This window comes from Eretmochelys imbricata, chromosome 14 (genome assembly GCF_965152235.1).
Source record: "Eretmochelys imbricata isolate rEreImb1 chromosome 14, rEreImb1.hap1, whole genome shotgun sequence".
NCBI classification, from domain to species: Eukaryota; Metazoa; Chordata; order Testudines; family Cheloniidae; genus Eretmochelys; species Eretmochelys imbricata.
Genome location: NC_135585.1, coordinates 2,889,952 through 2,917,816, shown reverse-complemented (window position 1 = coordinate 2,917,816; position 27,865 = coordinate 2,889,952). Strand labels below are relative to the sequence as shown.

The 27,865-nt window shown below is 55.4% G+C and overlaps 2 protein-coding genes across 11 annotated transcripts in view; both read left to right on the top strand.

Annotated features, from left to right (window-relative positions):
• The window catches only part of CEP131 (centrosomal protein 131), a 28,634-nt gene extending 17,998 nt beyond the window's left edge, over window positions 1-10,636 (top strand). For 5 of the 7 annotated variants that reach the window (XM_077833078.1, XM_077833072.1, XM_077833074.1 and 2 more), the window contains 10 exons: window positions 1,358-1,460; window positions 2,896-3,097; window positions 3,619-3,726; window positions 4,482-4,599; window positions 4,964-5,038; window positions 6,495-6,637; window positions 7,903-8,080; window positions 8,254-8,450; window positions 10,149-10,209; window positions 10,339-10,636. In XM_077833078.1, coding sequence (XP_077689204.1) covers window positions 1,358-1,460; window positions 2,896-3,097; window positions 3,619-3,726; window positions 4,482-4,599; window positions 4,964-5,038; window positions 6,495-6,637; window positions 7,903-8,080; window positions 8,254-8,450; window positions 10,149-10,209; window positions 10,339-10,413 — 1,260 coding nt within the window. In that variant the 3' untranslated portion in view covers window positions 10,414-10,636. Of the gene's footprint in view, window positions 1-1,357; window positions 1,461-2,895; window positions 3,098-3,618; window positions 3,727-4,481; window positions 4,600-4,963; window positions 5,039-6,494; window positions 6,638-7,902; window positions 8,081-8,253; window positions 8,451-8,647; window positions 8,756-10,148; window positions 10,210-10,338 lie in introns of those variants that run through there. The other 2 variants (XM_077833077.1, XM_077833076.1) reach the window with 2 other exon arrangements.
• An 8,371-nt stretch (window positions 10,637-19,007) lies between these two features.
• LOC144274314 (alpha-N-acetylgalactosaminide alpha-2,6-sialyltransferase 2-like) lies at window positions 19,008-27,240 on the top strand. 4 transcript variants are annotated; one of them, XM_077833056.1, is made up of 11 exons: window positions 19,008-19,333; window positions 19,646-19,757; window positions 19,894-20,077; window positions 21,430-21,574; window positions 21,988-22,153; window positions 22,480-22,657; window positions 22,889-23,027; window positions 23,651-23,754; window positions 24,344-24,427; window positions 24,799-24,898; window positions 25,707-27,240. In XM_077833056.1, the coding sequence occupies exons 3-11, from the start codon at window positions 19,968-19,970 to the stop codon at window positions 25,875-25,877; spliced, it is 1,197 nt and encodes a 398-aa protein (XP_077689182.1). In that variant the 5' UTR covers window positions 19,008-19,333; window positions 19,646-19,757; window positions 19,894-19,967; the 3' UTR covers window positions 25,878-27,240. The 4 variants fall into 4 exon arrangements, with proteins under 4 accessions (XP_077689182.1, XP_077689181.1, XP_077689180.1 ...); XM_077833055.1 differs by lacking the exon at window positions 19,646-19,757 and having other exon boundaries at window positions 19,009-19,333; XM_077833054.1 differs by lacking the exon at window positions 19,646-19,757 and having other exon boundaries at window positions 19,009-19,430.
• Window positions 27,241-27,865: the final 625 nt, after the last annotated feature.

Sequence of the window (27,865 nt, the reverse complement as noted above, 5' to 3'; positions counted from 1 at the left end):
TCTGTGCACTGTTTGGCTGACCTGTAGCTGCTGCTTTCTCTGAGCACCTACAGGTGAAAGCATCAAGATGGTAGTAGGCAAACCCCTGCCTGGGGCAGGGAGGGTGTGGAGGATTTCACAACTCGACACAGGGGGTTGGTCGATGACAATAACAGCCGCAACCACACTGTCTCCCTGCACTGGTTACTGAGCTCAGTGGCTGAGTCAGAGCCATCATTCACTTCCTCTTCTGACTTCGCTGCTGTGCAATTCGCTGTCTCCTCCCCCTGGAGGGGGGTCGTGCTGTCCAAAGAGAGCCACAGACCCTTTGGAATGGCCCTCTCCCTCCCTCCCTCCCTCCATCCTTCCGAACAGTGTCCAGGTCATACAACTGTCTTACGGTTCTATAGTGTCTGACATCCAAAAGGATTCAGGGTGCTTTGCCTCCTGTGTGGACAAGGAGCACTGCATTCCGGCCAGCAATTAGAGAATGCTGTATTCAACTGAAACCTCCATGGAAACTTTCTAATGCCAAGTGTTAATGATTTACATTTGACTGGCCAGGACACTGGAGCTAGCATCCCGGCTCTCCCAAACAAGTGCTCTAGAAAAGAAGGGTAAGAGCAGTAGGACCTGGAGTGTCCAACATCACCTGTGCCCATGGAATTGGAAGCAGTTGGCAGTAGTGTCTAAGGAAGGAGTGACATGCTAACATCTGCCCCGGCCACAGCCTGCTGCAGGAAGGCCAGGAAACGTCCCCTTTAGCAGAGCTGTGTGGCATTGTAGAGCACGTGTGGATTCAACAGTGATGTTGCAAGATCCTGTGAAAGGTGCAGCTGACTGTCCTCCTCCTATAGCCCCATGCTCCTGTCCTGAACCAGGGGTTTGGAAAATCAAGTACTCATAAAGATTCCCCAACAGAACACAGCCCTCCATACATGCCTCTGCAGGCAGGTAACTACATGTGCGCATGGATGTGCCTATGTGCCTCTCTCTGTTCTCAGATAGGCACCATCAGCCTGGATTTGCCCTAAACCATGTTTCCAGTTGGGGCTCTCATTTGTTTGCTGCTTTCAGCAGATGCATTTCCAAGGGCTTCCTACCAGGACAGGTAACACCTCTGCTATTGTTTGCTGAGCTCTGCAGGGGTCTAGTGGCCCCATCAGAGGAGGGGGGTAAAGGCACTGGGGACAGTGTGTCTTTGCCTACCTGTGGAGGGCACGCTTAGGCTGCAGCTGTTCAAGTTACCCATGTGTATCAAAGGTCATTGGCTCTTGCCTGGTGCTCGGGACTTTTCTCTCAGCGGGAAAACTGTAATTGTAAGGAGTTTTATTGCCTTCCATCTTGTCCCTGAAGTTTGATATTTGGTTCCCAACAGGAGATCAAGAAACTCAAGGAGCTGATGAGTGCGACTGAGAAAATCCGCCGGGAGAAGTGGATCGATGAAAAAACCAAGAAGATCAAAGAAATCACTGTGAAAGGTACAGAAGGTTCCTCTCTCTGCAGAGGTGTGCAAGCCAGTGTGTGCCTGTCCCTACCCCCCCCACACACACCACCACCCATAAGGAGCTGCTGACACCTCATTGAAGATTCCACAGGTCAGAACTATTCTGCTTGTGCATTTTCTGCCTCTGCTGATGGTCAGGTGAGAGCAGGAGCTGGAATCTCCTGTTCTGCTGCAGCTTCCTTGCCTGGGGCCATAACTCGCTGTTTTGACTGCCCAGCTAGTTGTTGCTAGGAGGGTTTGAGGTATTGGGCTGAGAGCAGGCTCTTCTGAGGAGCCAAGATCCTGTTTTCAGACACATGCCCCTGAACAGTAACTTAAATCAACAAAGGGGGTGGGGAGAGTCAGGAAATGCCCTGGGTGCATTTCCATATCCTGGTCCTGACTTTGAGGCTGCCCCGCCTTTGTGCTTTTCTTTGTCATCTCCCTTTTGAAGCTCAGCTCACAGTAGCAGTGAAGGTTCCCTGCTGGTTTTGTCCTTTATTCCAGTTGCCAAGTACTGAGTCGTCACAGGTTTCAGAGTAACAGCCGTGTTAGTCTGTATTCGCAAAAAGAAAAGGAGTACTTGTGGCACCTTAGAGACTAACCAATTTATTTGAGCATGAGCTTTCGTGAGCTACAGCTCACTTCATGTAGCTCACGAAAGCTCATGCTCAAATAAATTGGTTAGTCTCTAAGGTGCCACAAGTACTCCATTTCTTTTTGAGTCGTCACAGTAGACAGAGCATTAGCAGCTAGAGAAGGGAAAGCCCTGTTAGCTCATCCAGCCCCTTCTCCTAGGGGCCAGTGCAGGATCCTTCCTTACTGCGCTTTCTGGGACCTTTGTCCTTCCTGTTGTCGGCTCCCTCTTCCCGCCCCCGGTCTGTGTTTTGGCCGGAGCTGACAATAAGGTGACTGGTTCATGCTCTTCTTGGACTTTAAGTTTCTTGAGCTGAGGATCTTGACTTCTGTACAGGGCTCAGCAAGTTTTCTCTCCCCGGCGCCCCTATAATTAATACTGCTGCACTTGTTGGTGCATGCAACACGCTGCCGGTCCCTGCCCCAGACAGTTTACACTAGCAGGATGGGGCGAAGCCCAAAAGAAGGGTTAGCTTTGTGTTAGGTACAGTAGAGGGTTTTATTTGGTCCCCTGAGGTCCTGGTGGAAGGACTCAGAGCTTGCCCCACATGGGCAGCCACCCCATGATGTTATGGGGTATTCAGTCCTGAAGCTGGAAAGCTTGGGTAGCGCCCCCTTCCCTCCCACTCCTTTAGCTGCCTGTCCTATCTCCAGGCCTTCCAAGGACGTTGGTCTGAGATTGGGTGTGAGTGTGTTACACTCTGAGAGCCCCATTCACCCGGGCTGCGTGGAGCCACTGTCCTTCCCCATGAGTGTCACCAGCTGAGTGTCCTTTCCCTCCCCTCGACCCCCAGGGCTGGAGCCTGAGATCCAGAAGCTAATCGCCAAACACAAGCAGGAGATCAAGAAGCTGAAGATGCTGCACGAGGCAGAGCTGCTTCAGTCAGATGAACGGGCAGCCCAGCGCTACATCCGCCAGACAGAGGAGCTGAGGGAGGTCCTGGAGCGGGAGAAGGAGGAGCAGGGCCAGCGGGAGAGGGAGCTGGCCAGGAAGCGGTATGTAAGGACCCAGAGGAAGGGCTAGAGTTTCACACTGGATCCTTCCCATCTGCTTGTGATCCGTGTGGGAGTCAGAGGGGTGGGGGGAGATAATTACCCCTTGGCTGGATGGGCAGCTGCAGCTTTGCCTCAAGCCTTCATGTGTCCCACCCACTGGGATAAACTAGCACCCGTTGGCCAGACACTTCCAGCGCCCCAGCCGGAGAGGAGCTGCCAATATCCCAGCAAGGGCTCCCCACCTCCCGCCTTAGCCTGCGTCCTGCTGGTGGATTTCAGCTGCGGAAGTTCCTTCCCCCCATGGGCAGCCACCCCCACCTGCCTCAAATGAGAGGCGAGGGCAGCTAGCCGGGAAATGAATGCTTCCCGCAAAGCTCGAGCGGCATAACGGGGCGGAGGTGTTGCTGGGGGAGGAGAGGCGAGGGGCCCTGCAGATCCAGGCCCACTACTACCCTCGGAACCCCAGAGGGACAGCGCTGTGAGGGCAGGCGGGTTCCCGGAGCCGTCCTTCCCCGCCGCAGGTACGAGAAGCACCTGGAGCAGGAGGAGCAGGCTCTCCAGCAGCAGCGCCGCAGGCTCTACAGCGAGGTCGCTGAGGAGAAGGAGCGGCTCAGTCAGCAGGCGGCCAGGTGAGAGCAGCCCGGTGCAGAGACGGGGCTGGGCTCCGGCTAGGCCTAGAGCTTGGGCATCCGGCGCTCTCTCACACCATCCAGGCTGCTGGAGGCGAATGCCCGTGCCTGGCCGTTACGGTTCTTAGGCTCTTCCCTGATCAAGGGACTAGCTAAAACCATATTGTTAGTCCAGAAAGAGTGTGAACCTTTAGGCCAGATCCTGTCTCCACCAACCCCCATGTCTCTCAGGGGCTGTCGTTCCCACTGGCATCACTCCTGGCTTTGGTGGACCCTGCAGCCTGTGCCGTGGGGCGCAGTCTCTCCATGCGGTCGCAAGCACGCTGCAGGAAAGGGCTGGGAGAGCAGCTCAGATCCTGGTTGGTGGGGCTTGGAGGAGAGGTCAGCTGTGAGGTTCTTCTCAGTGTGCTCCCCGGGGAGTGGAGATGGCTGGTTCTTGCTCCCCAGGTTTGTGGAAGCAGAATGGCTCTGCTAAGCCAGCTGCTGTTTCCTGTCTGGAATGGTGTGGGAGCCGACGGCCCAGTCTGACTGCAGTGAGGGATCTCGTGGAGGGACGAGCATTCCTGGGCCTAGGAGTAGCTGGGCTGGCTTTTCACTGGGGAGCTTGTGCTGTGAGAGCTGGAAGGAGCCAGGGTGGGCCACAGACTCCTGGTGAGAGTCCTGGTGGGTCCACTAGGGCTGCCAGGTGGCTGGGCCATGGGTTGGCGAAGGGCATTGTGACAGTGATCTGACAGCGCTGACCTTGCGTCCCACAGGCAGAGAGCGGAGCTGGAGGAGCTGAGGCGGCAGCTGGAGGAGAACAGCTCCATAGTCACCAAGGCGCTGAAGGAGGAGTACGAAAAGGGGAAGGAGGAGCAGGAGAGGCAGCACCAGGTCTGCACCCCAGCCCATGCGCATGGTCTCTTCCTGGCTCTAGCCGTGGACAATAGAATAGCCCCGTGGGTGCCCTGAGGCTGGCCTTGTGAGCAGTTTGAAATGAGCTGCACCCCACACTCCTGTCAGCCATGGGGTGCAGAATGGACACCCACATTCCTGCATTGTGTGCAGCTTGCCGGGCTGGTCCAAGCCCCCTCTCAGCAGTGTGGATGCCTTTCCTCCCCATGTGCTGGGTGAAGCAAACTGCCCCCCTGGAGCAGGGGCTGGGCCTTGCCTGGGGAAGTCATGGGGCTTTCTGGCTGTCCAAGGGTGCGTGGCACTCCCTTGAGCAGGTTTCTCACCCTACTGTTCCCTCTTGCAGGCGGAGGTGAAGGTGCTGAAGGACAGGCTGGAGATTGAGAAGCAGGCGTGGGAGGCCAACTACATGAAGAAGGAGGTAACGGCGCACTTGGCTGCAAATGTGGCTGTTGTATAAATTTAGATGGAATATCTGGGCCCAAAGAGTCAGTGTTAACATGACCCAGTCACTGTCCAGCATTAAACAGTGCCAGTCCGGGGGCTGGTACCTAGAGACCAGAGCCTGTTTAGCGCCATGGCAAACACACCATTCAACAGCCTTTTCGCCTGTTAGTAACGGTACAGAAAAGAAGAAAAAACAGTGAAAGCCTTTGGAATATAAAGGGTTGAGTAAAGCTTTCAGTTTGACAGCCCTTGTTCCCTTTCCCTGTAGCTGGAGAGAGATTTTAGAAAGGCCCCCCCGCTCCCCCCCCTTGTCTGACCATCTCTTAGATGGTGTTAAAGATGGTAATAATCTTTTTGGGAGAAGGAATTACTTTAGTGAGTGGGCTGGAGCTGGTGCTGCTGTTAAAGTCCGATCCCGTTTCCTAGAGGACAAGACAAAGACCCACAAAAGGGGAAAGAGAAGAACAGCGATGAGAGAAAATGCAGCTTCAGTCTCTGGTGTTAACTCTCACTTGCAGCCTCGCTGCTGAAAAGACCCAGGCCCAGTTCACGATCTGATCAGCCACCCTGAGCCCTGGCAAACTTGTACCAGCGATGGGCCATTTAGGACCTTGCATTTCACTGCCTTTCTTGGTCACAGGCTCGCAGCACTGTTGCAAAATATACTGTCTTGGCTGGCTAAGCCAGACACTTATCAGACAGAAGGAAAAAGAAGGGAGATAGACAAGAGAAAAATAAAGTGGGAAAGAAAACACCAGGTGGTGGGAGGAGTGAGACAGTCTCACATCCCAGATCGTGGTCAGGACTCAGCTGGAGCCAATGGAGGTGGTGGTGTCACCTGGGCCCCCCTCTCTAGCCTGGTCTGCTCAGGATGTCTCTCAGGATTAGGAAGAAAAAAGTCCAGGGTCCCAGGAGATGGCAGCGGTGATAACCCTGATGGCAAAGCTCACGACTTCCCCTTCTTTCATTCAGCCAGTGCTACAGTAGCCCCCAACCCGGAGTCACTTCTGGGGGACCTCAAAAAAAAAAAAAAAAAAAAAAAAAAAAAGTGGTGTGTGGGGAAACCCATCCCCTTGTTCTGTTGGCCTGATTTCCAGCACACCAAGGTGGTTCATAATTTCTGGTCTCATGTTGTTCTTGTTCATCAGGCAGGATCTTAACGCAGCCCTTGAGGTGTAGCAGAAACCTTTTGGTTTGGGATGATTATCTGTCTTCCTGTTGCACCTTTCCCCGTCAGCGTTTGTTGTCTTGGTTATTGTGACACCATAAGAACTTTCAGTCACTTTCCACAGTTGAGCTCACAGGGTAAATGTGTAGGCCTAGTTATCACAACAACTGCTCTCTGAGGCTGCCGTCCCCCCATGGGAGCTCAAGTCTGCATTGTAATTGGATCTCCTGCTGCCTGACCCCATGTCTGACTCTGTCCCCAGGAGGCCTGGCTGCTCTCCCGGGAGCGGGAGCTGAAGGAGGAGGTGAGGAAAGAGCGGGACAAAGAGATAGAGCTGGTCATTCAGCGCCTGGAGGCCGACATGTCGTCTACCAAGGAAGAGTGCGAGAGGGTGGCAGAAAACAGGTAGGAAGGGGCCAGGTGGCCATAGGGATATACTGAGCCCTGGTGCTTCTAGGCCCCCAACCCAGTCATCTGGCATCTCTGTAGCTGGGCCCACCTCTCCATGCCAAGAACATGCTAACCGGAGTGTGGGAGGATGCCCCGGGCTCCATACCTCAGTGGAGCAGAGCAGGGGTTCAGTGGGTTTGGGGGGCTCTGGAGTGCCCTGACCCAGGAATTAAGGCACACAGTAGTAAGCAATGAAAATAAGCTCTCTGGTACTCGTGTTTTGAAGAACTGTTTCACTTACGCTTCATGGTAAAGGCCTGGTTTTTCTGAACCTCAGCCTGAAATTGTGTGCCTGATTTGTGCGTGCACTTATCATGAGTTCTTGCATCTCCGGCTGGTGTGCATCTAATGATTTGTGTGTGTAAAAGTCCAGTTTGCACCTTCACTCACAACTTTGCACACCCAGTTGGGCACACAGTTGTGTGTGCAGTTTGAACACTGTTAATTTTGGAGTGAATAGGTAGCATGCCTGAAGGTTTGCACCATCGAGTGCTGAATGACAAAGCAGATGCTTCCCTGCTGAAAACTTTTAGTGGCACCCATCCACACCCATGGCTGGGAAGGGGTTAAATAAGCCAGGAGTGATTGCAAATGACCTTCCATAGCTGTTGGGCAGACCTCCTTTATACGGGCCCAGCATATGGTTCCCACAATGCCATGCAGGTGGCTGAGGAGGCCACCTGTGGGAATGAAAGCTGTCTTCGTTTGACCTCCTTCACAGAGCTCTGAAATGCCTTCTCCCCCTCCCCGCACGTAACCTGACTCCCTTTAGGGCCTTATTTGCCCAGCATCCTTGCCTGCCCCATACCCTCAAACCCTGGGACATTCTATGTAGTTTAAAAGTGGGAAATTGAAAAACGATGAAAGGAAGGGTTTTTCCACCCAATGTGTGGTTAGCCTTTGGAACCCACTGCCATAGGAAGTTAAGGCCAATAATTTAACAAGATTCAAAAAGGGATGGAACATTTCTGTGAACAACAAGAACATCCAGAGTTACCAGAATTACATCTTTGGGACAGGGATATGAAACCATCTGTTTAAGGGTGTAAGCCGATCTCTAACCATAGAGACCAGGCTGAGACCCAATGTGGGGTAAGATTATCCCGGATCTACTGCTGGGGGCTCTTCCACCTCACGTCTGGTGCTGGCTTGCGATGGGAAATGGGGCTGGATGGGCCTCGGCTCTAATCCAGGCTGGCTGTTCCTGTGTTTTCCCCCAGGATCAAGAGGGTCCGAGACAAGTATGAAGTGGAGCTGCAGGAGCTGGAGAGGTCTGAGCGGAAGCTGCAGGAGCGCTGCAACGAGCTGAAGGGGCGGCTGGCTGAGCTGGAAGGCGAGAACATGCACCTGCAGGGCCTAGTGAAGCACAAGGAGCAGGAGGTGGAAGACATCAGGAAGGTGGGTGAGGGGCAGGCTGTGCACTCGGACTGGGCAGGAGCACTGCCACCCAGGTGTGTTGGATACTCTTCAGTGAGCTACCCCTCTCTCTGCATGGTGCCCTGGGGTAGCACTGAGCTCCCCAGGGATGCTCTATGCCCATCAGAGCACCTAACTTCTCCTCTCCCCTGCAGGTGAAGGACCAGCTGGCCAAGGAGAGGAGCAGCCTGTCGGAAGTGATTCGCCAGGAGTTTGCAGACAGACTGGTGGGGACAGAGGAGGAGAACAAGCGGCTGAAGGTAGAGATGTCAGAGATGAGAGTCCGCCAGCGCTTGGAGCTGGACAGGATAGCACGGGACAAGGACGAAGAGCTGGAGGAGGTTCATAAGAGGTGAGGGCTGAGGGGTTTGGCCTCAGCAATTGCAAGGCTGGGGCTTGGGGGCAGCTTGAGCCCCACGGCCTGTGTCACGTATGCAGAATTGACCCACGTCACATGGGGTCCCAGCACTGCATTTTCTAACGCATGCCTGCCTGCGTGGAGCGGGCCGTGGGTCACCGTGGCTAGCTACCTGCCTGTGCTTTCTGCAGCACTGTGCTGATCCCTCTGGACCCAGTGGTAGCTCTGTGGCACCGGACGTACAGGCCTCTGCCTTGAGAACCACAGGAGCTGCTCCTTTGCTGGCCCAGGTAGGGGGACCTTCAGCAGCTCTAGCTGGTCTGGTGCTGTAGGTGTTCCTGCCAGGAGAGGGCAGAGGAGTGCGGACATGTGCACATACATGCCGCCGCTCCTTGTGATTGTCCAGGAGCGCTGGGAGCAACTGAGTTATACCCGGCCTACGATCGGCTCATATCAGGTGCTGCCGTGGATATTGCCAGGCCACCCCTGCAGCAGACCTGGCTCTGCAGACCTAGTGTGCCAAATATGGCAAAGCAGAAGCACTGAGAATCTGGCCTGAAAGGCAGAGAAGAGCGGATCGGTCGGTAATCCTGCTGTCAGGGAAGGTGGGGAATTCTAACGCAGAGCCCTCAGCTGTGGGGAGGGGAAGGTGGAGACTGCACCATGAGGCCAGGTGGGAGGGGGGCTGGATGTTTCCTGGCAGGCAAAACTGGGGCGAGGGGTTCTTGACCAGCAGCGTGGGGTGGAGCATTGCAGTGACATGAACTCCTGGGGCTCGCTGTGGGCATCATCCTTCACGCTGTGTGGCTTTAAGTGTGCTGAGGACCCCGCAGGTACCTGGGGAGGAGTGGGCCCTGGGAGCGGTATGTTGGTGTCTGCACACAGGCTGTGTGACTGCTTCAGCCTCTCTGAGCGTCCCCTCCTCCCCACTGCCTGGGCCTGCCTCTGCCTCTTGTGTTCTTGATGAGGGAGGATGGTCTTGTGGTAAGGCACAAGACAGAGTCAGGAGATCTGGGAGCAGCTCCCTGCTCTGACACTGACATGCTTGTGGCTCGGGGTGAGACACTTCCCCTCTCAGCCTGCCGGCTTCCCCACCGTGCATCCAACAGGATGAGCATCGGTGACCTCCCTGCGGGGCCGAGGCTGCTGCAGAGACCACACTCTGGTCCTGAGGTGACGCAGCCCAGCTCTCTCTGCTACATGCAGTCGCTGGGAAAGGTCACCCCAAGTTGGCGCTAGGAAGGCTGGTGCAAAGGGATGCTGAAGCCAGAAGGGCTGTGATAGGCTGCTGGCAAAGTGACAGAGCAGTGCGGCTAGCACCTGAAAGAGCCTGGAAAGGAAAAGCAGTATTAGGGTTCAAGTCATCTCAATGCATTTGGGGTAACTTCAGCACAGTGAGGTCGCCATCTCCTCCTCGGCATTGGTAACTTGATCCAGGCCCCCAAACTGCTTCATGTCATAACAGGGAGCAAGGGTTTTATTAATGTCTGATCCCCGACACCCCTCGTCAGCGCAACAGGCTCGATGAGTGTTTTGCAGGGGCACGTGAGTCCCAGGAGAGGAGAGGGACCGTTGTCACCTCGCCAGCACCTGTCACTGGCCGCTGCTGTGCTGAATCCCAGCCGCATCAGGTGTTTAGCACGGCCGTCGGGGCGTGAGGGGCTGAGCCGTGTCTCCTTTGTCTCCGTGCAGAGTGAAGATGGCCATTGTGAAGAAAGAGGAGACCGTGAATATTCTTCGGAAACAGTATGAAGTAAGTGTCCCTGCAAGCAGGAGCTCTGGTGCTGGGGCAGGGTCTCTGGCACCGGTTCTGTCCCTCCTTGTTCCCCCTCTGCCACGTGTCTAACCTCGGCTCCCTCTCCTGTCTTGTTGTGTGCTCCAGGCAGCTGTGAAGAGGGCGGACCACCTGGAAGCCGTGCTAGAGCAGCAGCGAAAACAGCTGCTGGCTGCTAACTAGCAGCCCAGCCGCCAAGGTGCTCCCATTTCCCAGGAAGTTGCACATTGTGGGTCTGTGCTCCGTGTGCGCGGGGTTGGAATTGGAGTCTCCCCCTCCTACTGTGCTGTTCTCTTGTTACAACTTCCGTTACTTGTGCCTCAGCCTGACCCCTTGCTGGAGAAGACTTCCCGTGCTCAGGCTTCTGTGTGGTATTTTAACAGTAAACTGCGTGCGTGTTTCTAAAGTCCGTCTGATCTGTGGTTGCTGGGGAGAAGGGCAGGTGCCATGCAGTTGCTGAAAGGACGTTTGACTCCTTTACTGAGCAGCGTCTGGGTATGCACCAGGGCACGCCCTGCCGCTCTTCATCAGCGTGGGGCCATGCCCTGGGCCTCCACCTAACACCTGCTGCTGCTGATCCCAGGGTTTTTCTCTTGGTCAGAGGCAAGGGATTAGTGTGATCCAGTCACTCTGGCTGCCTGTGGTGAATGAGGCTCATCCCCACTTCGCAGCAAAGGGCTAGAGGGATGGAGCAAAGCGTTTAGTGGGCAATGCTCTTTCTTCCTACCAGCAGAGCTGAGCCAGCCCTAGCCCCCTCTGCTCTCCCTACGCACACACACCGAGCCGGGTGGCGACTTCCATTCCTCGTTCATGGTACACTTCTGGGTGTGGCCACTGTCCACAGACAGCTGTACTGAGCCCATGGCAGTGGGGGTGAGTAAGCTATGACTATCCCATTGGTGATCAGCAGAAGCCCTGGGTTAATTGTCTCTGATCAGGGCTGTGCTCTCCCGCCTGGCGATCCTGCTGGCTGGTACACAGACCATGCACCTCACCCCGCCATCAGTGCTGGGTTAACACTAGCATTTCAACTGCATCGGTCATGAAGTCCCGAGCTAAGACATTGGGCGATGGCAGTGGTGAGGCAGCACAGAAGCAGCTATCCTGTGCCAAGAGAGAGATATTCAGTCCCCAGGCTTCAGTCCACCACTTGCCACTAGCACGACCCCCTTTCATAACAGGGGCCCTGTTGCATAAATACGCTACCAAAGGAACCAGGAATCAGAAGCAAGGTCCTGCTGCTTCAGCATGTCAGGCCAGACGGCTGAAACAGCCCCCTCCCAGGGTCTCATCCTCTGTCTCCATTCATTCCAGCGCCTCCCCCTACCCCGGTCTCCTGCCTGCAGCAGTGGGAAAGCAGGGGGCTCGGCCATTATGGCTAATGGTGCCAGGATCTGCCAAGACAGCGGGCCGGGCTCTGAGCAATGTTTGCTGGGCCCTTACAGCATTACAGGAGGCATTCTCATTGTTACACTAGAACCTCAGAGTTACGAGCACCTCGGGAGCGGAGGCTGTTCGTCACTCTGAATGAAATGTTCTGGTGGTTCTTTCAAAAGTTTACAACTGAACATTGACTTCATACAGCTTTGAAACTTACTATGCAGAAGAAAAATGCTGCTTTTAGCCATCTTAACTTAAATGAAACAAGCACAGAAAAAGTTTCTTTACCTCATCAAATCTTCTTTAAACTTTCCCTTTTCCTAGTAGTTTACATATAATACAGTACAGCACTGTATTTGCTTTATTAATTGATTGATTTGGTCTCTGCTGCTGCCTGATTGCGTACTTCCAGTTCCAAAGGAGGTGTGTGGCTGACCGGTCAGTTCGTAACCGTGGTGTTCATAACCCTGAGGTTCTGCTGCACCTGCTCTTCTGAGAAGCAGGGTCCCCTGGGATGCCGCTCAGACTTCGCCATGGCCGGGATCCTGCTGAGAGAGACCCGTTGTGTGGACTGTTACAGAGCATTGGCGTGTGTTGACTGGCACTTGCTCTGGGGCCTCCTAGGACTAGGATGGGTTTTTCACCCCCTTTTCTTACCTCTTATTTATGCTCTGCTGACTAAGGGAATCCTGCCCATGGCCGACTTGTGAACTATTGGCAACTACCCCTGAGCTGGTTACCACCATCCAAGCGTTGTCAGTGCTGGGAGCAGGGCGTGATCTGGGGAGGAGCAGGGAACTGGTTAACAGCAGACCTCAATCCACTTGCTGTCACTTCTCCTCTCTGTACCTCAATTTCTCCATCCGGATGATCCCAGCTTGAAAAGCACATTGGGATCCTGAGGCAACAGGTGCAGCCCAGGTGCTCCTTGTTGCTTCTGCCCCTAGAGGATGACATGACATTTCCAGGGGCTTTTGCCATCCAGCCAGGGTCTCACTCTGTCTCCAGATCCCTGGCTGGGTGGGGAAAGCTCCAGGAAATGTCATGCTTCAGCCTTGGGTCTGTTTCCTCCCTGGCAGGAGCTCACCATCTGGCTCACCTTGGTTCTCAGGCTGTGTGGCCGGCTGGTGTATCCTGGTTCTCTTGCCTAGGGAAACAGGACATTGTTCCTAGGCTGAGCTGATGTTTTTCTTTCATACAGGCCAGCTACTGGGAGGCGCCGCTGCTGAGTTAATTCACTGGTGGCCTTGGGCTGCTGGTGTTTGGAAAGCTGGGCTGCTTCTCTTGTGTCTGTTCCAGGAAGGTGCTGAGACAATGGGGGAAGGAAGGCATGGAGGAACTCCCTGAAATAACTTCCATGCCTTTACTTCTCTTAGCTTGATGGGGACTCGGTACTCCTGGATCTGCCACGGCAGGGAAGCTGAGGCCCAATCCTGCATGGTGCTGGATGCTCTCAGAAGGCAGTGGGAATGGAGGGTGCTGAGCATTCCCAGGAGGGGACCCTGATCAGGGATGGGACAGGGTAGCCCCCATGTTGACAAAAGGGGGGTGCTACTACCCCTGAAATGGACCTTTACTGGTTCCCGGTGGAGAAGATTACTGTCAAACCAGTGAAAAAGGTCCACAGTAATTATCTTCACTACACAGCAGTTTATTGAGAAGGAATTACACAAGCGGTAAAGGGTTATATTAAGCACATAACTCCTATGTTAGATATTAAGAGCGACACATTCCTCTTAACGAATCTCTATTTCACAAACAGGCCCTGCACTAGCCTCATGCAGTTTTTGCTTGGCAAACAGAGAAGATGGTTACCATTTTATAGATGGCTTCTTCTCTGCCGGTCTGTTATTCTCAGCCCTCTGGTCTGTCTCCAATTACCTCGAGACAAGGCCTTGTGCCCTGAGATCCCTCTGGCTCACAGTCCTACTCGAGCCCACGGAGCAGAGGTTTGGCTGCTCTGTCTGGCAGCTTTGCTTCTTCAAGCGTCAATTAAGGAATCCAAACCACAGTAATTTATTTTGCTTGATTCTTACTCTTTCTCCTCAGAGGAGTCACATGCCTTAAAAGCATGCCCAGGGGGTGTGTGGTGACTAATTTTACCTGATTAGTATTTTTAGAAGGGGCTGGGTGGTGGTGGTGGTACCGAACAAAGATCACCCGACGTTTACTCGCTCATCTGTCGTTCACTGGCTCTCCTTGCTGTAAGGTCACTACAACTAAATCAACCTGTGCTCCATGCTGGAACTTCCTACATGTGATATTTATTTTCGCATGGGCCCGTATTTGCCGACCAGTAGGTTCAGTATTGATTATACACGCAGACTTTGTCAGTCCTTTATCAAATCTGCTTAAAGGGACCTTGCTCCCAGGATCCTCAGCAGCCCTTCAGCCATGTTTACGACATGTTAAGTTATACTGACGCCATTCATTCAGCTCGGCCACACCAATTTGGCACCCTCCCAACAGTCCCCCATTCGATACTCAGTTACCAAAGATAATTGTAATATTGCATCAATCATACCTGCAATTTGTACACTAACTATTCGATCATGTGTCTCCTTTTCTGGTTTCTGTAAAACTTAAAGCATTATTTTACGATGATTCATAGCATAATCCAACAACTCAATCTTATACATTTTCCACAAAGCTTGTATTTCCTTATATTGCTTACACATCTGATATCCACAACAGAAACATAAAACGAATAATACGGCAGTTCCAGAAATCCAAAATAACATTGACCATTCAATTCCATTCCATGTTGTGACCTGACATACAAAATCATATCAAGCACACATTTGAGATCTTATTTTTTCTACAGCTTTTTCAACAATTTTCTACTTTCGAGCAAGCATGCCTTTTACAGATATTATTAGTTTAGTTGACCGTTGTATTTGGTCCAGTGTGCCTTGATTAGTTTGTATCTCCATATCCCAATCTGTATCATTCCACTCTATTTCCCCCAAATTTGGCAATGTTAATCTAGGGCGAGTCATAAAGGTTTTAGTCATTTGAGGGTGCTATTGATATTGTTTGTACTGGAAATGAGTTATATCTCCACTGTGCACCACATCCCTTGGTCCATAAACTGGGTTTGGTTGCTTATTGTTACATTACCCTTTTCCTTTCGATGCCAACATATATCTTGGTTTATTTCATATAATCCCCACCAACCATTTTTCCATGGTAAATTCGTGGTGAGGTTACCTCCTTTCCATTCCAAATTCCAATTTTCTTCGCACCCGCTCAGGTATCTGTTTTCTAGGTGGGAATACAAATTCAGGAGTCCTCATAGCTTGACCTGTCATTAACTGAAAAGGTGAGTACTTCCTTTCAGTTTGTCCCAGGGCTCTCATGGTGATCAGGATTGTGAGTAAAGCAATTTCCCAGTCTCAGCCTTGTGTTTGAATTTGCTTGGTCAAGGCTGTTTTTATTTCTCTATTCTTCCTTTCCACTTTTCCTGCACGCTGTGGGTGGTAGACTATATGCCATTTTTGTTGGATTCCCATAATTAATAATAATGCTTTTACCACTGTCCCAAGATATACCTAAGTATTCAACTTCTTGTTGTACCAGCTGTGCCTTGTCCCAGGATAATTTAAAGCCTGTGTTCTCCCCTATTGCCAGGACCAGCTTAGTTCGATGTTTACACTCCTCCGGGGCAACGGCTATTATCGGTATGTCATCCACATAAGAAGTAACCTGTGGCTTATCCAAATCAGGGAGCTGAGCCCACACCCTTGTCACGTGTGCATGTGCTGTAGCTGGAGCATTATGGTACCCATGGGGACACGTTGAAATGTCAACTGTTTGTTCTGGAATGTAAAAGCAAATTGAGGCTGACTCTCAGGGATCAATGAAATGGCAAAGAAACAGCACTATCCAATACAGAGAATCCTTTAGCAGCTGCCGCTATTTCACCCAGTATAGCTGGGAGATTAGCTACTGCTGGTGCCATCGGGACTATAACTGCATTGATGTTTCTATAATCAATTGTGAGGCCCCACCTTCCGTCCGCTTTCTGCACAGGCCAGAGCGGAGAAGTGTATGGGCTTTGGCACTCCCCCATCACTTCTTGTTCCTTTAAATCCTGTAGCAATTCTTCTATATGCGGAACAGCTTCTGCAGGATGGGAATATTGAGGAACAGGTTTTACAGATTTTCCTACAATTTCCACTGCTGCGTGTTGCCCCCAGTTCGGATTTCTTCTTGGCCCACACCATAGGGAACTCTTGTGTCCAGTCATTATCTGGTAGCACCCAGCTTCTGTGGCTTTGCAAGCTCCTTTCCTTAATGGTCCTAAAATCACCAGCTCGCTCACAATCCCTGTCTCCCTTTTCCACAGCCAACCTCCTGCCAGATCAATTATCCATTTCTCCTGCTGTACCACATCTGCACCTAAGATACCATTTTCAGTCATGCTGTTACAGACCACTGTATCTGTCCAAAACTTAGTGTCCTATCACCCATGGCGGCAGGTTTTTCAATAAAATTCCTTTCACTCCTGTGCCCTGAAAGCCAAATAAAGGAATATTCTGTCCTTTCTGCACATCCTCCTGCACCAATTTAATCAGAGTTGCCTCCGCTCCAGTATCAATTAATACTAGCAACATTGTATGTTTCTTCCCGCCCCCACCTGCCCCACTTCCATGTAAGGTCTACCAGTTACATGGGGCTGCAATTTAGCCACTAATGTCCAATCTTGGGGGCAGGAGTTGCTAAGGGCGTGGCAACCCTACTGAGATGTGGAGCTACCCTGCCGGGAAGCTGCCACATCCATCTGAGCCAATTCCTGGGATAACAAGCCGTAAGGGCCTACCAGATCTCCCGCACCTGTTCCCACAATCTCAACAGCCCTAGCCCTGGGCTGTGGTGCAGGCTGTGACGTGTTCCCTGCCAAATCACTCAGCATTTAACAGAACCTCTAAACGAACCATATCTGCTCCTTTCTCCTGGAGTAAAGCCCATATCTGTGCTCACACTGATCCTCCACTGGACCCATCATGTCCTCTGTTGGATTGTCCCATTCCATGTTCCATACTAACGTGATTAGGACCACTGTAGCCTGCTCGGTTGCTGTAAGAAACCTCTCTGATTGCCTTCTGGGAGGAGCCACTTCTGCTTACCACCTTTTCTGCCTCTCGGGTCATTTTAATCAATCTAGCCTGATCCAACTTCTCTTGAAATCCTATAAACACTTTAATAGGTTCCCTTAAGCCATCATATAACAAATGTTACTTGCCCTTCCTCCATATCAGCTAGAGAACTTGCTAACAACAGGCTAGCACAATAAGCCATAACTGACTCTCCCTTCTCCTGATGAATCAGCGAAACTGCCTTTCTTAACTCAGCAGGGGTTAAGAAATAGCGAGTGATCCTCTGTACTGCAGCCTCTCTGTCCTCTCGATTTGACTCCATTTCAAGCTCTGCTAACACTGCAGCCATTCAGCCATGTTTAAGTCATGTCAAGTTATGCTGTGACATTCCCCTCTGGTGTTATCAGGACCGGTGATCTGCTAGGTCACTCCTATCCTTGACTCTGGGAGCCAGCCTTACCCTGCTCTGCTGTGAGAGCCCCCACTCCTGGGCTGTTCTCAAACAGCCTCTGGCATGTCAGCTGCTCCCAGCTACTTGCAACCGAATGACACTAGCCAATATCTCCGGTCCCAGAACCAACCCTTGGAACCTCCATCTTGCAGTGTCCAGTTATGCCCGCTGGACACTGCAAGCTTATAGGAGTTCATCAATTTAACAAAGAAATTTATATGCACCAGGCTTGTTCTCCCAAGGGGAGCCTCTGACACACTTCAAACCAAACGCTCTGCTTCAGGTCAAATAAACAAACAGATCCATTAACTACAAAAGATAGATTTTAAGTGATTATAAGTCAAGGCACAGCAAGTTGGATTTGGTCAAATGAAATAAAAGCAAAATGCGTTCTGAGCTGATTTTAACACTTGCAGTGCCCTTACAAGCTTAGATGCTTCTCACCATAGGCTGGTTGCTCTTCAGCCAGGCTCTCCCCTTTGATCAGTGTTTGAGTCGCTTGGTGGTGATGTCTGTAGATGAAGGTGGAAGAGAGAGAGAGAGAGCATGGGAAACGTCCCTTTTATCATGTTCTTTCTTTCCTCTTGGCTTTGCCCCCTCCCCCTTCAGGGCCAGGTGAGCATTACCTCATCCCAGTCCCAAACTGACCAAAGGAAGGGGGTGACTCACTCCAGAGTCCAAACAGATCCTTTGTTGTTGTCGAGGCCAGTGTCCTTTGTTCCTGTGAGGCTGGGCTGGGTTTGTCCCATACATGCCCGGATGACATGTGAACTACCCCTCTTCCTGGAGAGTTTTGCCTGGGCTTGTTTTAAGACAGGAGGGCACATTTTCAGCCTCATAACTATGTACATGAAATTACAAGCTATAACATCACTATCACAACAATGCTCAGTGCATCATGAGCCTTCTGAAGACACCCACCATGGCAAACTTTGCACTGGATACCACACAATCATATTATAAGGATGAACATAGGGGTGCAGGGTGTTCCCCCGAGATACAGAGTGTCACACATGCTCACACCGTTCATTCAGTATGGCCACACTAATGTGGCAACATCCCAGACAGGCCATAGAGGGGGAAGGGGATGTGAGATGGATGGCAAGGTACGGGAGGGGCCTTTCCCAGCTCCAAGAGGGGCTCCTGGCTCTCCTGGTTCCCCACTGTGTTCTTGTTTGCATCTGTCCCATGGCCTGTTAAAGGTCAGAAGTCAATTGCTAGCTTGAACATAGCCCCCTGCCAGTGAGTCAGCCCTGGGATCACGTGTGAGCATGGGAAGCCAGCGCCTGTGCCGGGAAGGAGGGAACTGGGGCTGTGTTCTCTGTCTTCCCTCTGAGAGCAACCAAGCTGCCTTGCTGTGCGTTAACCACGCTGCCTGGTGCTCTGCGGCCGGGACGGCTCCTCCAGGTCTGGGGGCAGTTACTGACCATAGTGGAGAGATGCAGAGTGGGGACTTTTCTGCTGTTCCTTTACCACCCTCCCCACTCAACGGCAGTGGTATAGCAACCCGCAGCTGCACCGAGAGCATGCTGGGAGTGCAGCCTCCCTGGGGTCCCTGTCCCCAAGTCCTGCGGGCCATGCCCCAGCCAGCATTCCCACAGGGTCGGTCTGAGAGGGCATCGGGCAACAACCTGCCCTTGGCTCAGGCCTGGGTGCTGCTGACCCAGGAAGCAATCCCCCCTCCCCTGCAGCGTGTGGCCCTGAGCATGTCTTGCTCAGCTAACTACTGAGTTCTCAAGACGCACCCAAGTTTCCTAGCGAAGAGGCTGGCGCTGGCCTGTCTCATTGGACCAACCTCCATGTTCTGTTTTGATAAAGGGCACTTAAAACAGTCTAAACAAACAGCCTTGGGGAAATCCAGCAGTCTGGAGGAATACAAACACAGTGAGTACATAAAACTGCCTGGCCCTCACAGGCCGTCCCCCAGCAAAGGCCCTCCTCCTTGTCTCCAGGGTGCAGTTGTTGTTACTGGTATGGTGCAGGAGAGCCCGGCTGCTGCTGGCTGATAAGACATCCTGTGTATGCTGTAGCTGGGGTTTCCGTTGCGGGCTGCACTGAACGATCCACCCACCCGTAATTTCCAGTGCAACGAAAGGTGCTTCAGAGACTGGTCCACAGAGACACGTCCCAGGGCTGGAAAGAGCTCTCCGTGATCAGGCAGCGCTGCTGAAAGGTGCGAAGGCAGGGAGAAGGCCCCAGGCAGAAGCAAAGAGCCAGTCTCCAGCCCTGCAGAGTCTTGCGAACCAAGAGGCTGGCGGGAAGGCTGAGAAGTGGGTGAGGCTGGGGGGATGTGGGACGGAAGCTAACAGAAGGGAGGAGGCTGGGTTGGAGGTGGCTAGGCAGCCAGTGAGGTGGTCCACGGCTGGGTGGGTCGGTGGACAGGAAGCCACATCTTGCGTAGCATGGAGTTCTCATTGCAGATTCCTAGAAACGGTCTCTCCCCCTTCCCCCTTTCTGTGCCGCCCTCTCCTGGGATCCTTTCCAGTCTGGACAGAGCTGTCCGCTCCACGTCCCATCCACCTGATCTCTCTCCAAAGGGCTCTCTGCTGGCAGAGCTGACTTGCTTCAGCCTCAACACTGCCTGGAGTCCTGGAGAGGTACGAGCGGAGCGGTACGAGGTGGGGGGGAGATGAGGGATCCAGAGGGGGCGCTCAGGGCTGTGTGCACGAAGAGGCCCACCATGGGGGTGGACAGCGGCTGAGCTGGGTTCATGTCTCTGCACCTGATCCACAGCTTCCGTGGGGCCACGAGAACGTCTGCGTTGCCCAGATCCTGCTCCGGCACCTATTGGTGCCTCTGTGCCAGCCATGATCTGCTGTGCCCTGCGCTGGGCTCTGCTGGGTGCTGTGACCCTGGAGTTTCTGTACCAAGCCAGGACCTACTACAGCCAGGGGAGCTTCCCAAGTTTCTTCTACAGGTAAAGACCAACCACGCGCTCTGTTCTTGGAGGGCTCTAGCCGCTAGGAAGGCGACACAGTCCCTGCCGTGGATCTCCTGTAGCTCAGCATGTGGACACCAGCGATGGGAGCAGCAGAAATGCGAGGCTAAGGAGCCGCATTCTGCTGATCTGGGGGGATTTCCCTGCCTTGGGGGCTCTGCCAAGCTGCCCCTGCCAGCGGTGGCGTCTTGCCCTCGCTCACATCTTTGTGCCAATATTGTGCCCTTGGAACTTCCTGAACGGCAGGTGGATAATGATGAGCAAACCTGGAGGGACCCCCCCCCGCAGTGACTTTCCCTCTACCCCTCTGGCTGCGTCGGTGTGGGGGCCGCCTGGGCCAGAGGAGCAGGGTGACGGGCTCTGGGGCGCTGGCTGTGAGGCGGTGCCGCAGGCCAGGGGATTTTTGCTTTTGAAGCAAACCAACCCCCGGCTCCTTTGTGTGCATTCGCTCGCCGCCCTGAATGGCAGCTGGGGATGAAGCGTTTGCAGGGCGGGGGCTGCTGCGATGCAGGAACTTGAGATCCTGGGTGCCCAGCACCTTCCCACTCAGAATCCCAGCTCCCTACGCCAAGGGGAGCGAGGGTCCTGGCCGGGAGGGTTCACGGGCCCCTGCTCCCCCTTCTGTCTGCCCTACAGAGCTGGATGCGATCCCGACTCCCCTGGCCTGCCTGTGCCCCTCCCCTCAGCTGGGCTGCTGCCCTGCCGCCGCTGGATTAGTACTGGTGTCTGTCCTGATCTCTCATCCTCCCCTCTCAGGCATGGCTGGGCTCAGGGGATCAGTCACAGGATGGGGAGCTTTGCTTGTCTACTTGGGGGAGGGCTGGGCTGCTGGTGCTGGCCCTCCCACCTGTGTGCGCTCCGGGGTGGGGAGCTGTTCCCCCTGCTCTGTGTGTCAGGGTCTTCACGCACCAATCCAGCACCACAGGGGGTCAGGTCTATTCCCACACGGCCCAGGGAGGGTGCAGGGTTCTGGTCTGTGCAACTTCAGGGCTTTAATCTTTGAGGTGACCACACTCCCATGCCTGGGGGCAGAGCTGATGTGCAGGAATGGGGGCAGAAACAGGGGCAGAGCCTCCTTTAATGCCCTATTTCTTCCTGCGTAGCTGCCTTCATGTGGCACCTCTGGCCGTCACTTCCACAGGTGCCGTCCTGTAACTAGCCACGGTGGGCAAAGTCCCTAGCTACAGGGGCCAACCATGCAGCCTGAAGCAGCAGGGCCCCGTGCCCCCTTGGGGATCCTCCCCCAGATCGGGTCTGATGGACAGACACCTTGCCAGGCCAAGGGGGAATGCACTGTGAAATTGCTCTCTTCTCTGCCCCCTGCCCCACAGGGATGCTGTCGGAGCTCGCCAGCCCAGAGCCGGACCCATGACAGTGCAGACACCGGTGACCCCACTGGGCAGTAGGGCCCCCACCTCCACACTGCAGCTGTTCTTGGGGGACCTGTATGGCCGGGACAAGACGTACCAGGGCTCGGTATGCACCACCTGCTCCCTTGTGGGGGTGAAGCCTGGGGGCTCCAGGCCTTGGATTTGTTCCTGGAGGGAGAAGCGTCACTCCGTGGTCATGCACAGGAGGGTTGTGCAGTGCCAGTGAGGACAATGTCTGGCTCCTGCCGCCCTGCTCCCATTGTCCCCCTTGGCGTCCTCTCATCCTGCAGCTCCAAGGGGCCAGAAGGGGCCAGCCTGAGCTCCCCTGTGTGGCTGCTCAGACCGGGGACCTCCTGGTTGTGTCTAGCACTGGCCTCAAGCTGGGCTCATACAAAGACTCCCACCACCACCCCCCCCGGGCAACATTGCCTCCTTTCCTGGTAGGCTCCCCCTTGCCCAGCTCCTGGCGTGGCTGCCTGGCACTTCCTCATCCCCCGCTCTCGGGTTTTGCTTTGCCAGAGGTGCCCCAGTGGCATCAGGAAGAGGATCGCGGGCACCAAGTTCAGCAGCATCTTCCTGGAGGCCATTCCGGTGCTGCAGTGGGCCCAGCATGCCTGGACAGCTGAGTATCGACGCCTGCAGAGCTACGGGGGGGCCCACGGCTGGCAGGATGTCGGCTGGCCTGGTGAGAGCTCGCCCACAGCTCGTGGTGGGGTGTGAGGGGCGCACGGGGCCACAGCGGGAGCTGTCTGTCGCCCTGAGAGCCGAGCACTGGCCTCTTGCTCCCAGGAAGGCTGGGGCCTGGCGCTGCCCTGTGGAGGCGACGCTGGGTCTGCCGTGTGGGGAGCTAGCACTGAGAGCGCCTGGAGCATGTCAGCTGGGCACCCTGCTATGACACACGCTGGAGTTCCCCTTCTGCCCCCGTGGCTGGAGGTGAAGCCTGCCATGTGCCGGGCACGTCGCCTGCACCCTGCCCCCGGCTCATCTCCCCGCCCCGGTTTGTGGTTCCAGTTGTGAGGGACACACTGACCCGTCTCAACGCGTCGGCCAACGGGCGCATGTTCGACGCCCGCCCCGGAGCTGCTGCAGGCAGCTCCCCCTGCGTCCGCTGCGCCGTGGTGGGCAACAGCGGCATCCTGAACGGCTCCCGGGCAGGGGCTGCGATTGACCAGCACAACTATGTCTTCAGGTGAGAGCTTGCCAGGGAGCTGGGCAGCGTGGTGGGGAGGGGGGTCGTACCTGCCCCAGGTGAGAGCTCGCTGGGGGGGCTGGCTGGGCAGCGCAGTGGGAGGGCTTGTACCTGCCCAGGTGGGAGCTCGCTGGGGGGCTGGCTGGGCAGCGGGGCGGGTCCTACCTGCCCTAGGTGAGAGTTCGCTGCTCTTCAGGATGGAGCGCTGACTCTCCCCTCCCCTCCTCGCAGGACCAACGCGGCCCTCACCAAGGGCTTCGAAAGAGACGTGGGCCGCAGGACCTCCTTTTACATCTTCTCCACTAACACCATGATGAACTCGCTGCATAACTACGCCAGCAACGGTTTCCGCCAGTTGCCCCAGACTCCGGTGAGGGGACGCGCCTACCCCTGGCCATCACATGCTGATGACGCTGGCGAGAGCCCGGGTGTCTGAGCATCATGAGTGGGGAGGCAGTGTGGCCTAATGGATGGAGCACTGGACTGGGACTCAGGAGTCGGGGGTTCTATTCCTGCTCCAGCCACTGAGCTACTGTGTGACCTCTCTCCCTGTGCTTCAGTTTACCCATCTGCACAATGGGGAGAATGATCCTGACCTGCTTTGTAATGTGTTGTGAGATCTACAGATGAACATTGCAAAATTATTAATTTTATCATCTCACACACCGCTGTACTGATGCCCTGCACTCCCACCCCACAGCCCTTCAGCTAGCCCTGGGCTCCCCGCACAGCTCTGCTGATGCACTTCAATATTAGCCCTGTTGTGGGGCCGGTCCTGAGCCCAGGCTGCCAGGAGTACTGAATGGCAGAAGCCAGCTCAATGCCAGGGGTGACTCTGGGCTCTTCTAGCCCCGGGCTGAGCACGGCTGCCTTGTCACCCTCCCAGGTCAGGCAGCAGCAAATGAGGAGCCTAGCTGAGGGCTCCATAGGGAGGGGAAGGCAGTGCTGGGCCAGGGGCCAAGGCAGCGTTAATCGCCGTATTCATTGCAACAGGAAACCAAGTACATCTTCCTCCCGGACCACGACCGAGATTACCTGCTGCTCCAGGCAGCCCTGACTAATCGCCCTGTCAACAGCGGCCCAGATGAGGGTGCTCGGTGAGTCCCGGGGCAGGGAGGTGGGTCCATGGTTTGCTTGGTTCCTGTGCTGCCCCAGGTCCATGATAATACACTCCAGGAGGTCTGAGCACCCACTGCCCACCACACGAGGGGAGCCGGGTGCCCCCAATTCATGTAATGCTTGGGAAGTGGGGGCCAGGTCCCATGAGGCACTGGCAAGGGGGCAGTGTCTGTTATGAGGGTCACTGATGGGGGAGGTGGGAGCCCACGACTGTGCTTGCCCAGCATTTCGGAGTCTCTGCTCTCCGCCAGGTGCAGGACCAAGCTTCCCTGCCCCTGGTGCCCCGGGGTCCGGTCGCTATCCACAGGAACAGCAGCCTGCTCTAACGCTGCCGTGGTTCAGCAAAGGGGCAGCAGGAGCCCCAGCCGAGCCCGCTCCTTGGTCATAAGGCGCGAATGGCTCTGGGTCTCCGTGAATGTCTGCAGAGCCGGGGGTGGGGGGGATGCTGAGCTGGGCAGGCCATTGCTCTGCTCCGACCCTGCAGCTTGGGCAGGCTGAGGACATGCCCATGGGGAGTCCCTTCCGGCCGGGTGGATTCTCTCACCCGCTTTCGTCTTCTCCCCACAGGCCGGAGCGATACTTTGGGAAAGACCTGCGGGCGGAGAAGTTTAAGATGTTTCACCCAGATTTTATCCGCTACGTCAGGAACCGGTAATGATCCTGTGTCGGAGCCTCTGGCTGCAAGCGCTTCCCGGGGCCCTGCACTGCCATGGTGGGAGGGCTGGATGGATTCAGGGCCCCGCAGCCCCCAGAGCCCTCAAGCGGTGCAGAGACAGAGCCTTCACCCCTGGGGAGGCAGAGAGAGAGCCCCTGTGCTCTAGCTGATCTGAAGGGCCTGTGTGGCTGGCTCCCAGAGGAGCCATCGGCCAGAAGACAGGTAACTGCAGTGGCGGGATCCTCTGGCCCAGCTCCCTTGGCGGGATGTCCCAGGTGGGGTGCTCCGCTGGGTGAAGGCACAGTCCCCACCGTCCGCTGTAGTCGCAGCAGTGATGGTCTCTTCCCTCTTCTCTCCTGCCTGGTAGGTTCCTCCGCTCCAGCATTTTGGATACCCCGCTGCGGAGGCTGTACCGTCCCTCCACCGGGGCAGTGATGCTGTTGGCTGCCCTCCACACCTGCGATGAGGTAGGGCCGGCTACTAACCTGCTCTGGCCACTCTGCCCTGACCACAAGGCAGAAGCTGCCATCTGCTGGTCCCAGGGCACACTGCCAGCCTTAGGATGGGAGGGACTTGGGTCATTTCCTTGCATCCCCAGCCCTTGCGGTGGACTCCTGGAGGGACAGCATCCCGTCTGTGCTGCACCGGCTGCTTCCACCGCTGCAAGCCGCGCTCCCTGCAGCCTCGCTCTGGAGCCTGCAGGTCTAGCCCATGTGCCTTGCTGGGCACCCCGTGTTCCTTGGGCTGCGCTCTTTGTCCCGCTGCGGTCCGTGCCCGCTGGTGGATGCGCTGCGTGGGCACGGTGCGTCAGCCCTGCTCAGAGCCATTTCCCTCGCCTCTGGCGATAGCTCTGCCCCCGTGGGTGGCACTCACGGTCCCCGGGTCCGGCCATGCAGCACTAGTGCGTGGCGCATCGCTCCTGCAGGGCTCCTGCCCTGCTCACTTAGCTGGGAGCTGCAGGAGAGTTTTATCTGCACATTCCCAGTGGGTGCAACAATCTGCCCCCCCCCCACCCCCAGGAGCTGGCAAGACCCTCATGAGGGTGACCTCTGCGCCCTCCCCCCACCCCGCGCACACACACGGGAGCGGGTCAGGTGAGGCCCATACACCGCAAGCAGCAGGTTCCCTGATCAGGTTCTGCTCCACATCTCCCTTTAGAGGGCTGAGGGGTCGGGCATTGTTTTGGCCCCTCCCCAAGTGGGATCTTAGGCGGGGTCTGTGCCTGGCTGCTCAGAGCTCCTGGCAGGGTCTGGCTAACTCCTCCCCCTCTCCCAGGTGAGCGCCTACGGGTTCATTACCCCCAACTACCAGGCCTACTCCGACCACTACTTTGACCGGACGCAAAAGGCCCTGCTGTTCTATGCCAACCACGACCTGTGGCTGGAGATGAGGCTGTGGCAGAAGCTGCACCAGAGCCGGCTCATCACGCTGTACACGAGAGGCTGAAGGTTGGGACCGTGCTGGGCCTGGACCCCTCAGCGGGGCAGAGCGAAGGGACTGACGCGCCAGCTTAGGCCGGGACCTGCCGGGTGGGGCCCTGGAAACAAACTGTCTGTCAAGCGTGAAGCTGGGTCCTAGACCTCGGAGAAGGAAAAGCCCCATTGGACTGTCCAGCCTGTCACCCCTAGTTGCTTGGGGAAGGGTCCTCCTGCTCTGGGCAACGCTGCCCACAGCCGCCTGCCAGCCCCCCAGCAATTCCTGCCCAGAGCGGAGTCGTCACCTGACTGACTGCCCTTGGAACAAATCCAGGCTGTTGCTTTCTGGTGGGGGGAGGCGAATGGGGCTGAATGCAGCTGCGGGGGCTGCGTAGCTTGCAGAACAGCTCGCGAGAAGGCGGCTGCATGGCAGCCCTGATCCAGGAGAGCCTTTCGCTGGGACTGAACTGGTGCCGTGAGCAGGCCTCTGGGCTGGAACGCGGCTTGCTGGGTCTCCAAGTGTCCCTCCCTGCTGCTGCTGCTGAGAATTGCCTACTACAGGAGAGTGCCTGGCCCCACCGGCAGGGAGCCCTGGCATTCGAACTCCCTGGCCTGAATAACCGGGGCATGGGGGAGATGGGGCTGTGCTAAGTCCCATTACAAAGCAGGGTGACACCTCTGGCTCCTGGATTGTCTGTCCCCAAATTTCAGCCAACATTGGGACTTTGTCTAGCCTCTGGGGCCGCTCTAGGGGAGAGATCCCAGCACTCCAGCAGCTGGGGTGTGGCATGAGTCCCTGCTGCTATACAGAGAGCGTCCCTCTTGGAGCCAGAACTCTGGATGGCCATTAGTCCTTTGTCTAACCAATAGCCCCCCTTCTCCCACAGCGAGCCCCATCCTGAACCACCAAAGAAAGGTCCTCTACCCACTGTGACGAAGTGGGACTGTTCTTAATGTTTCCTCTCAATAGTGTAGGGGTGCCTCAGTTTCCCCTAGGCAGTTCTTAAGTATATAGGGGATGGGGTAAGGGTGTATGATCATTGCAGAGCCCTAGAGGACAGGTGTGTGCAGGGGTCTGGACACAGGGAATGGCCAACACCCTGTTTCCTGGCAACTGATGGCCTGGCCCTTCCCCCCTGCAAGGTGAGAGCTAAAGGGTTGGAGAACAAAGAGATCAGGTGCCCTCCTGGCCCGGGACAGGGACAAAGCTCAGAGGTGAAGGGGCTGGAGGGAGTTTGTTTGAGGCTGGCTGGGGTCATGGAGTGAAGTACAGACATGGTTGTCTGGCTCACTGCCCCCCAAAATGGACCCAGCTGAGGGGTCCGGTTCTCTACACCTACAAACTCTGTGTTAGACCATGTTCCTGTCGTCTAATAAACCTCTGTTTTACTGGCTGGCTGAGAGTCACGTCTGACTACGGAGTTGCGGGGCAGGACCCTCTGGCTTCCCCAGGACCCAGCCTGGGCGGACTCGCTGGGGGAAGCGCACGGAGGGGCAGAGGATGCTGAATGCTCCGAGGTCAGACCCAGGAAGATGGAAGCCGTGTGAGCTGTGTGTCCTGCAGACAGGCTGCTCACAGAAAGGAGACTTCCCCAGAGTCCTGACTGGCTTTGTAGGGAGCAGTTCCAGAGCATCGCCCAGGGACTCCGTGACACCCACCTAAAAGGAAGGGCAGTCTGAGAGCCAGGGATGTTCCAACTCAGGAGAATTGGCTAGGTGCTGTTCCTTCTGTGCCTCAGTTTCCCCATCTGTAAAATGGGAGTGGGCACTGTTCGTTAACAATGGACTCTGCTCCCCTCTGGCAGCAGGGCGGGGCTGGCACTGCTAGCTCACAGCTGGGCACCGGGCTGGGCTACACAGCTGGGAACAGAGCCTTCGCCCACCCTCCCTTTCTGACAGGACTGAGCTGCCCTGGCCTCCGCGGGGCAGAGCCAGGCTGCACCAGCTGCCCTTTGTTTCAGCAGCATTAATCAGAGCTAACTCCCCTAGTGCACCCTGGATGCTGCAGGCTCTAAATCA